Source organism: Notechis scutatus, chromosome 11, assembly GCF_049901735.1.
Source record: "Notechis scutatus isolate UNSWTSFEM ecotype Mainland chromosome 11, rNotScu1.2, whole genome shotgun sequence".
Classification (NCBI taxonomy): Eukaryota; Metazoa; Chordata; class Lepidosauria; order Squamata; family Elapidae; genus Notechis; species Notechis scutatus.
In genome coordinates, this window is record NC_142019.1 from 1,860,001 (window position 1) to 1,870,476 (window position 10,476).

Below are 10,476 nucleotides of genomic sequence, written 5' to 3' on the forward strand. Positions count from 1 at the left end.
GGTTTGTGTTGGTTTTTCTTTATAATGTATATGTACTTTGAGTTTGGACGGAATTTCTTCCTTTTGAAAACTGTTTTTGGGAGAGTTTTTTTCTCTCCAGCTAATGATAACTGGACACCGGGATCCAAGTTGGAGGTATTAAAGGGACTTTGCCTATTTTTGTGACTTTGTTGCTTTTGTGCCTGGGTCACCACAGGTCACAAGTGTGAAAACACAGCCGCGAGTCCCTTTTTCAGTGCCGCTGTAACTTAAACAGTCACTAAATGAATTGTTGTAAGTCGAGGGCTACCTATATAGTCCGCAGATTAGGACAAGGGTCCACAAACTTGGCAACTTTAAGACTTGTGGACTTCAACTCCCAGAATTGGGAGTTGAAGTCCACAAGTTTTAAAGTTGCCAAGTTTGGAGACCTCTGGATTAGGATACGATCGTACATTACCTTCTGTTTTAGGGAAAAGAGCTCAAATTCCATCATGTCAACTTCCAACACGAGGTTCCGTGCTCCAAACTCTTTAGGTTGCCCTGCCAACAAGTCACCCCCTTCTCTTAGCTTCACATTCCTTGGTGTCTCTTCCAGAAAGTTTGCCTGTAGGTCCGGCTGCGAGCCGCTCCACCTTTTTCTAGCCAATGGCTGATCGGAATTAAAGTCCTTTGTATTGTAGTTAGGAAGGTGGGATAAGGAATTCCCCCTCCTAAGATTTGAACCGGGAGGCTGCATGCCGTAGGCCAGATTGCTTGGAACATCTCTGTCCAAAAAAAAAAAATAATGCATAAATAAATGCATAAAAAAGAGCTGAAGAAGCTTCTTGGACAAGAAGCGAAACTTCTTCAAAGTAAAACGAGAAAGTCCAGTTGCCACTTGGGGGAAGGAAAAAAAAAAAAAAGCACCTTTGGGAAAATACATCCCAGGGATGTAATTCAATTGGAGACCTGTATATTCCACAAGTCAGAAAAAGGGCTGTGAAAATATCTACAGACCCCTTGCATCCTGGACATAAATTGTTTCAACTTCAAAATGACGCTATAGGGCATTGCACACCAGAACAACTAGACACAAGGACAGTTTTTTCCCCCCGTCCTATCACTCTGCTAAATAACTAATTTCCACAATTCAGTTAAACTATTTAGTAAGGCTGTATTACGATTCTTCTTCTCATCTTTCCTATTACCTTCTCTACTTAGGATGTAACCGTGTTGCTTGTATCTTACGATTTGTATTGTTTATTTAGTATCCTAGTATGATTTATGTTGATTGCTTATTTAGTATCCTATGACTATCACTAAGTGTTGTACCTCATGACTATGACGAATGTATTTTTATGATGATTTTAGGATAATAATTTTTATGTACACAGAGAGCTTATGCACCAAAGACAAATTCCATGGGTGTCCAATCACACTTGGCCAATAAAAGAATTCCATTCCATTCCATTCCATTATATTCTATTTTTATTCCGATATTCTCTTCTTTTCAGTTCAATTCAATTCTATTTTTATTCCAATATTCTATTCTATTATTTCTTATTCTATTCTATTCCATTCCATTCCATTTTTATTCCGATATTCTATTCTATTATTTCTTATTCTATTCAATTCTATTCCATTCCATTCCATTCTATTTTTATTCCGATATTCTATTCTATTCAATTCTATTCTATTCTTTCTTATTCCATTCCATTCTATTTTTCTGTTCTGTTCTGTTCTTTCTTATTCCATTCCATTCTATTCTATTTTTATTCCAATATTCTATTCTATTCTATTCTATTCTATTCTATTCTATTCTATTCTATTCTATTCTATTCTATTCTACTATTCTTATTCCTTATTCTATTCTTATTCTTATTCTTCCATTCTATTCTATTCTATTTTTATTCCAATATTCTATTCTATTCTATTCTATTCTATTCTATTCTATTCTACTATTCTTATTCCTTATTCTATTCTTATTCTTCCATTCTATTCTATTCTATTCTATTCTATTCTATTCTATTCCCGCTATATCCAAAAGAATAACATACACCCCTGTTAGATTTCATGCCAAAGCTTCCCCCCTTCATATCCACTTTATGCCAAACCTACATTCTGTCGTTGTTGGCCTGAGAACCAGGCTGGGACCCCACAGACACGGCTCTCAGAGGCCCAGGGTGTAGGAACTTCATGCAGGTCCCTCCTGGGTTGCTTCGTGGGCTGCTGAGCTCTTGCTGAGCTGTTACCCCACTGCTCTTTAGCTGAGGGAATGGAAAGAGAAAAGAAGAGTTTCAAAACTTATTTATTTGTTAAGCATGTATGAGAAAACAAGTATAAGTATGAACATAACATATAAGTATAAACAGTATATACATAATAAATGAGTATGAATAAATGGAAGCCGTAGGACAGGGACGGTAGGCACGCTGGTGCACTTATGCACGCCCCCTTACAGACCTCTTAGGAATGGAGTGAGGTCCATGGTAGACGGTTTAAGGTTAAAAGTTTTGGGGGGTTTGAGGATGTAACAACAGAGTCATGGAGTGAGTTCCAGGCATTGACCCCCTCTGTTGCTGAAGTTGTATTTTCTGCCATCGAGTTTGGAACGGTTTACTTTGAGTTTGTATCTATTGTTTGCCTGTGTGTTATTGTGGTTGAAGCTGAAGTAGTCACGGACAGGTAGGACGTTGTAGCAGGCAATTTTGTGTACTAAGCTTAGGTCAGACCATAGGCGGCGTAGTTCTAGGTTGTCCAGGTCCAAAATTTCAAGCCTAGTAGCATAAGGTATTCTATTGCGAGCAAAGGAATTTCAATTGGGAAAATGTGACTGTCCTAGACCAGGCCAAGAGGGCAGGATAAGAAATAAGGGTTGGAAACTAATCAAGGAGAGAAGCAACCTGGAATGAAGGTTGCTTCCCTAACAGGGAGGACAATTAACCAGTGGAACAGCTTGCCACCAGAAATCGTGGCTGCTCCATCACTGGAGGTTTTAAAGAAGAGACTGGATAGTCGCTTATCTAAAATGGTATAGGTTCTCCTGCTTGCGCAGGAGGCTGGACTAGAAGACCTCCAAGGTCCCTTCCAGCTCTATTCTAAAGTCCCCAAATGCCAGGGAATTTCTAGAAGCATCCAAATTTTGATCACGTGACCATGGGGGACGCTGCAGTGGGGATAACTGTGAAAACACGGTCATGAGTCAGTGTTTTTTTTTCAGCGCCATCATAACTTTGAACCATCACTAAACAAATGATTGTAAGTCGAGGACTTCCTACCAGTCAATGTCCTACCAGTCAATGACTACTTCAGCTTCAACCGCAACAATACAAGAGCACACAACAGATACAAACTCAATGGAAACCGCTCCAAACTTGATTGCAGAAAGTACGACTTCGGCAACTGAGTGGTCAATGCCTGGAATGGACTACCTGACTCTGTTGTTACATCCTCTAACCCCCCCGCCACTCCTTTAACCTCAAACTATCCACCATTGACCTCACCCCATTCCTAAGAGGTCTGTAAGGGGCGTGCATAAGTGCACCATCGTGTCTACCATCCCTGTCCCTATTTATTCGTACCTATTTCCTGTATTCTTACTCATGTTTATGCTTATACGTATTATCTTGTAAGCGATCGGCAAATCAAATCAAAATAAATCAAAATAAATAAATATGTGGGAGTCCCTTCACCTGCAAAGGTTAAGAAGCCAGTGGAAACACCTGAGTGCTTACCTGTGATGGAAAAGGACTCTTTGAAGGAAGGATCTTTTCTGTGGCCAAAAGCGACGTAGAGGAGGACATGGGGTTTCCGCTGGTATTTCCTGACTCTTGGCTGGGGAGCCTTGAGTTCTCCACAGAACCGTGTTGGAAACCTCCATTGACGCCTCCGAATCGGGAAGGCAAACTCTGAAATCCAGTCCACTTACGGAGTAACATTTAAGGAGTTGAGAATCCCAGGAAAACTTCTCTTCCCTGAGCAACGTGGCTGAATCAATGTGATGCTCCAATCTGGAGTTTGGGCTGACGGAGGTTTGTGAACCCAGTCTGAAGAACCTAAAAAAAAAAAAAAAAATCCACGACCCAAAATAAAGGGGGAGGAGAGCTTTCCTTCAAAACTAGCATTTTCCCCAATGCATAAAAATGTTTTTTCAGAACATTACATACTTGAACCTTTTTCCATTATAAATTTTACAAGTCAAATAAAACCTTACAATATAATATAATATAATACAATATAATTCTATTTTAAACCATTTCCATATGAGCATACAAATACCTCTTATCCAGTTTCTCTTTACTTCTCTTTACTCTTATTCAATTTCACTATTATTATTTCATCTATTTCTTTCTGACTTGGTTACCATTATTCTCATTCTATATTTCTGCAAGGTTTTATTAATTCTCCCAAAAACATAAACACACAACACACAAACATATAAAAAATCTTTTAGGAAAGTAACTTGGCCCCAGGTACCTCTCTCTACATGGACTTCAATTATATTCATGCTCATCTTACATGTCATTACCTATTTTATTTACCATTCTATGTCTTCTATATTAGCTTCTCCACACATTTCACTCTTCTTAATTCTATCTTATTTAATCCATCTTAATTTGAGTCATTATATTTGTATCTTTTGTCCATTCTTTATTATCCCTTTGTCTCATTCCTTATAATAAAAAAAAAAGAGTTTCTCCTGAAATCACTAATCAGAGTATGATGCCTTTCTATCTTCCCCCTAAATTAATTAGGTTAACATTTAAAATAACACCTAATACCCAATCTGATTCTGCTTGGTACATTCTGTCTACTATTTTTTTTTTAATAAAAGAAAAATAATAAATCCAAAATGATTAAATACATAGTTAAATAATAGATCTAAATATTGAATCTTATAACATTCCCATTGCCTTTTCCAAAGACAAATGCTACAATAATAATTTTATAATAACATCAATACCATAGTCATATTAAACTCTTTAATTAAAACTCAATATTCTAAACATTCCCTTTAATATTTTATTAAATTTTAAAATCAATCATTACTAAACATTTCAACATTTTAATCTCTTATTAACTCTTAAACCATTCTAATTTTCTATTTCTAATACAAATGCTACAATACCATCTTATGTACCTTGCAAAATCTTTTTTAAAGAAATTATACTTTACCCTTTGTCCCTAAAAAAGATTCCTCTTTTCCCATCTGATTTCAAAACTTTGTGGCTTTTCTCCACCTTTTCCCTTTCTTTCTTCCCCCACCAGACCTTCCTACCCCACCTTCTCCTAGCCTCTGCCTTGCTGGCTTCCCTTCTCTGTTGTGTTCCTTTTTTCTTTTGTTTACTATCATTATATTGATTTTGCACCTTATTTTTCTCTTTCTTGAGTATTTTTTTAAATCTTAAGTCCTTCATTTTCCTTCCTTTCTTTCTTCCTTCTTTCTTAGTTAAATTTTGAAATTCATTAAAGATGGCTTCTTCTTCTTCTTCTTCTTCTTCTTCTTCTTCTTCTTCTTCTTCTTCTTCTTCTTCTTCTTCTTCTTCTTCTTCTTCTTCTTCCTCCTCCTCCTCCTCCTCCTCCTCCTCCTCCTCCTCCTCCTCCATCTGTTGTAGTGTTTGTTGATAGGTAGCAAGCGCCATTTCTAAAAAAAAGGAAGGCTTCTTTTACACCATCTTTGCCATCTTTTTTTGTTTGCTCATATTCTTTTCTCAGTTCCTCAACAGAAAAAGCCATTATAAATCTTTTCTTTTCTTTTCCCCCCCTTTCTTCTTGCAACAACCAAGATATTTCAAAAAATAGAACAATCCCAAAGTCATTAATCAATCCAAGCCAAGACAAAGTTCTCACTTTCTCTTCCTGGGGTAGTATCAATCAAAAAAAGAAAGTCCAAATCTGTATCTTAAAGCCTTATTGCAATACATTTCAGTCTTCAGATCCTTAAGGCATCTCCTCCAACAAAATCTTAACATATAAATATATTTTTTGTCCTCTCCCTTCCCACTTATCACATAAAGCCAGTTTTTACCTGAAAAAGACAGGTTTCTCAGTATCCACTTGTTGATTCCGTAGGGAAGGAGAGTAAACTTTCCTTTCAGAACCTCAAAATTGCCGCTTGTTTTCTCTTCTGGAAAGTATCATTCAAAAAGCCATAATTTCCAGGAATTATGTTAAATATGTCAGAGTCCTGGGTCAACCAAGAAAAACTTTCACTTTCAAAGGCTTTCTCCTCTTCCTCCTGCGCATTCTTGCCCAGCTGCCGGCTTCTTTGTGGTGGCCATTACGGACCGCCGCTGCACCGTCTTGGGAAAAGGGGGTTCTGCCGGCCGGGGAGGGGGTTTGCAACACCCCCAAACCCCTCTCCGGGTCCCCCCTATTTTCAGCCGCCCCTGCAGGGCAGCCTTAGCTCCAAACCCGTCTGGATCAGAGCACCAAAAACGGCTAGCGCAGCAGGGATCGCGCAGTATTGCGAATCCCTGCCGCTCGCGAAGCCAACAAACCGGAAGTATGTAATGGTTAATGATGATTTGTTTGTCTTTAAAATTAATAAAATTTGTTTAAAAAAAATGTTTCTTCAGAACAGAACAAAAAGTCTCATATTCAGGACATTTAAAAAGGCCCCAAAGTTGTGCCTTCATTCGCAAGTCCCATGTTTGTTCCTCCAATAACTATGTTCAAACATTTCACATTCGCTATTCTCATGTACCAAAGTCTTCATTTCTTATAACGTACTTTTGCCCGAAAACAATGGGATAATTGATTCTAATTTGCTAAATGAAGTCCTAAATTCACTAGATGGCTTCAGTTAAGTCATTGCTCTGCAAAGAGATGGTTTAATTTATTAAGCCACCTAGAATAAGGGCATTATTTCATTCGGCCGATTGTTTTAGAGGATGGTATAAAAACAAGATCTTTAGCAATATAGTTGCAAGTTTGAGTTCTACATGTTTTAGGTAATATTGATTGATTTACTGAACCGTTTTATCTAATGCCTAATTTAAGATTATCTTTATATTTTCATATTTTGATGTTTTGGCCCCAAGTAAATTTTCTCTTTATTTATTTCAAGGGAAAACCTTTAACAGACTGAAATGCAATGACGTTCAATAAATCAAGAAATGCAAAACAAAGATTTGCTGATCCAAGCCTAAAGAGATACACACACAGAGAAAACTACAAGAGAAGGAAATGCGGGGGGGAGGGAACCCTTAAAAAAAATGGAGCAACTTTTGGTGGATGTAATAAAGAGGAAATAGACTCTGGGGAGTTTTACCTGAAAAAAAAATTGTACTAAAGAGGAGAAAGAAATTGAATGCCCCAGTTAAACAAAGAAAGATAGCAAAGTCGCTGTTCCAGAAAGAAGCAGATTCTCACATCCAGCCCAAACTCACGTGTATATAGAGGGAAGATTCCATAATCAGAGAGAAAAATTAGAAATTATCCTAATTAGAAAGCTTAAGTTTTTCCAGATTGTCTGTGTCGAGCAAGTGAGCCCAGTGTTCTTTTTAAAAGGGAAAATCGTAGACAAAAGTGATTTTTAAAAAGGGGGGTTGTCATTCCTGCTTACCTCCCAATAATCAGGGCTGCCGAGTGGCAATCTCAGAATAAGCTGGGAGTAAGTAACAATCTTCCCACCTGAACAACCTGGTTTCTGTAGGCACTAGCTTTCCCCAGGCCAAGAGGAACAGGGCAGTTGCTGCTATGGGAACTGTGGTGGCAACTAATCTTGGCTCTTACTTGCTTTCGATTGTTCAGGAAACTGGTAGGCCTGTCAGGTAAGGAGAAATGTGGTCACCTGCCAGGTAAGGAGATCAGGAAAAGAGCCAAGAGGAGAAAAGTAAACTTTGCCTGACGCTCCTTAAGCTGCGAAGATGGGAGGTTTGATAGCAGTGGTTTTGCTCATTCATTAGAAGCAAAAATAATCAAAAGTCACTGTAAGAGACGATGTGTCAGAATAGTATCTGAAAAGCCACAAAGAAGTCAACCATTTTTGAGTTCACTGACAGTCGTCAGCAGAGTAGATGATTAAAACTTCCAAAAACAAAAGGTGGAGTTAAAAATAAAGAAGTTCAGACTTCGTTATGCCATATGGCTTTGGTGAATAAACAAATGTGTGATTTAACATGGTTTATTGAATAAACAACTGACCAGATTCATACATGGCAGGGAGCCATTTATAAATTAGATGGCTGGGGTGGGTTCATATCTTAAGCCCGTAGGCCAGTAGTGTCAATGGCTTGTTTGCACAATGATCAGCTGAATCACAAATGCTAGTTGTTTGGAGTCACAAGGGTATTTAAATTGTAAAACTAGCCACATCAGGTTGAGTTGCAAAGCTTCATTCACATGATACACACATCCAATTGGTTGAAGATTTAGTAGCTGTGTTTGTACCATGTGCTAAGTTTAGTTAGACTTTACTCAAAACAAAGGCCATTTTGTTCAAGTTACAGCTCAGCATCTTCCGTAAATGCAGAAAAAAAAAAAGAGTTAATTTAGCACCCAGGTCCAGTCTGGGGTGTCTGAATGAAGCCATCAAAGACTCAAGATAACCATCTTCTCTTTTGCCCAGACTGTGAACAGAGCTAGTGTGGCTTAGCTGTTGTGATCTGCTGAGAAGGAACATTGTACACCAAATGAGAATTTTTTATAGAATAGAATAGAATTCTTTATTGGCCAAGTGTGATTGGACACTCAAGGAATTTGTCTTGGTGCAAATACTCTCAGTGTACATAAAAGAAAAGATACATTCATCAAGAGTCAAGAATCATCAGGTACAACACTTAATGATACTCATGGGGTACAATAAGCAATCAAATCATACTAGGAAATAGTCAATATAGATCGTAAGGATACAAGTGACAAAATTACAGTCATACAGTCACAAGTGGGAGGGGATGGGTGATAAGGAGTGATGAGAAGATTAATAGTAATAGTACTGCAGACTTTGTAAATAGTTGGACAGTGTTGAGGGGATTATTGTTTAGCAGAGTGATGGCGTTTAGGGAAAAAACTGTCCTTGTGTCTAGTTGTTCTGGTGTGCAGGGCTCTATAGTGTCGTTTTGAGGATAGGAGTTGAAACAGTTTGTGTGTGTGAAAAACGATCCTAGGTGACTTTTTTCAGTGCCATCGTAATGTTGAACAGTCACTAAACGAACGGTTGCTGAGTCGAGGAATGCCTGTATAGGCAGGATAGCCATCTAGCTTGTTTTGGCTCGATATAAAATTATTATACAACGTTGGAACGGCTTCCCAGTTGTTTCCCATCTAAAATGGCTTCGGGGAGCTGTTGAAAAGGCATTTATGCCCTGGTTCCATCTCAGAGGACAATTAGGACTGCAGAAAAAACCATGGCTATCAACCTGCCTTCAATCAAGGACTTGTATTCTGCACGAGTCAAAAAGAGGGCTGTGAAAATATTTACAGACCCCTCACATCCCAGACATAAACTGTTTCAACTCCTTCCCTCAAAATGATGCTATAGAGCCCTGCACACCAGAACAACTAGACACAAGGACAGGTTTTTCCAAACGCCATCACTCTGCTTAACAAATAATTCCCTCAACACTGTCCAACTATTTACAAAGTCTGCAGTACTATTACTATTAATCTTCTCATCACTCCTTATCACCCATCCCCTCCCACTTGTGACTGTGTGACTGTAATTTTGTCACGTGTATCCTTACGATTTATATTGACTATTTCTTAGTATGATTTGATTGCTTATTGTACCCCATGGCTAGCATTAAGTGTTGCACCTGATGATTTTTGACTCTTGACGAATGTCTTTTCTTTTATGTACACTGAGAGCATTTGCACCAAGACAAATTCATTTGGCCAATAAAAGAATTCTATTCTAAGTTTAGATATAAGTTTTTTGCCTTAGTTGAATATGTGATCATGGTCATGTTTTATTGAAATGTAAAAACCTGGAATCACGTTGTTCACCTAGATACCGTGTTTCTCATATAATAAGGCCGGGTCTTATTTTTTTTGAGCCCCCCCAAAATGGCTAGGCCATCTTTTCGGGGGGTGACTTAATTCCCCCCCCCTTGCATCTTCGGGCGGGTGGGCGGCGATGGCTTGGATGTTGACCTCGGCATTGGTGGGGCACTTCGTATCGGGGTCAACGCAGGCAGCACCATATCCGGGTGTGCAACAAAAGTACTTCCTAATGGCAAGCCCCCCCACCATTTCCCTCCCATTTCACATGTTTTTAATATAGGCCTTAATTTGGGGGGAGGGGCTTAATTTCATTTCATGCCTATAAAACATGCTGGGACTTCCTATCGGGGGAGGCCATATTGTTGGAGAAACAGGGTGTTTTTAAAAATATAATATAAAAAAAAATTATTGAAAAAAAAGTTGATTTAATTTTTTATGCTCCATTTTAATTAGTTTGGAGACCTTTTAAATTAGTGTGTAGTAGACTTTTCCTTTGCACACTTGGTATATTGTCCCTACGTGTGCTTCTTCTGGTAAGGCTGCTCACATTCCTGAGAGATTCGCCAGTGT

General features: G+C 38.4%; 1 protein-coding gene across 8 annotated transcripts in view; it reads right to left on the minus strand.

Annotated features, from left to right (window-relative positions):
- The window catches only part of LOC113423225 (uncharacterized), a 22,243-nt gene extending 14,539 nt beyond the window's left edge, over window positions 1–7,704 (minus strand). For 3 of the 8 annotated variants that reach the window (XM_087972534.1, XM_087972535.1, XM_087972529.1), the window contains exons 1-4: window positions 7,529–7,704; window positions 3,696–4,016; window positions 2,080–2,228; window positions 440–746 (exon numbers count right to left, since the gene is read on the minus strand). In XM_087972534.1, coding sequence (XP_087828660.1) covers window positions 440–746; window positions 2,080–2,228; window positions 3,696–3,899 — 660 coding nt within the window. In that variant the 5' untranslated portion in view covers window positions 3,900–4,016; window positions 7,529–7,704. The remainder of the gene's footprint in view (window positions 1–439; window positions 747–2,079; window positions 2,229–3,695; window positions 4,017–7,528) is intronic. The other 5 variants (XM_087972536.1, XM_087972530.1, XM_087972532.1 and 2 more) reach the window with 3 other exon arrangements.
- Window positions 7,705–10,476: the final 2,772 nt, after the last annotated feature.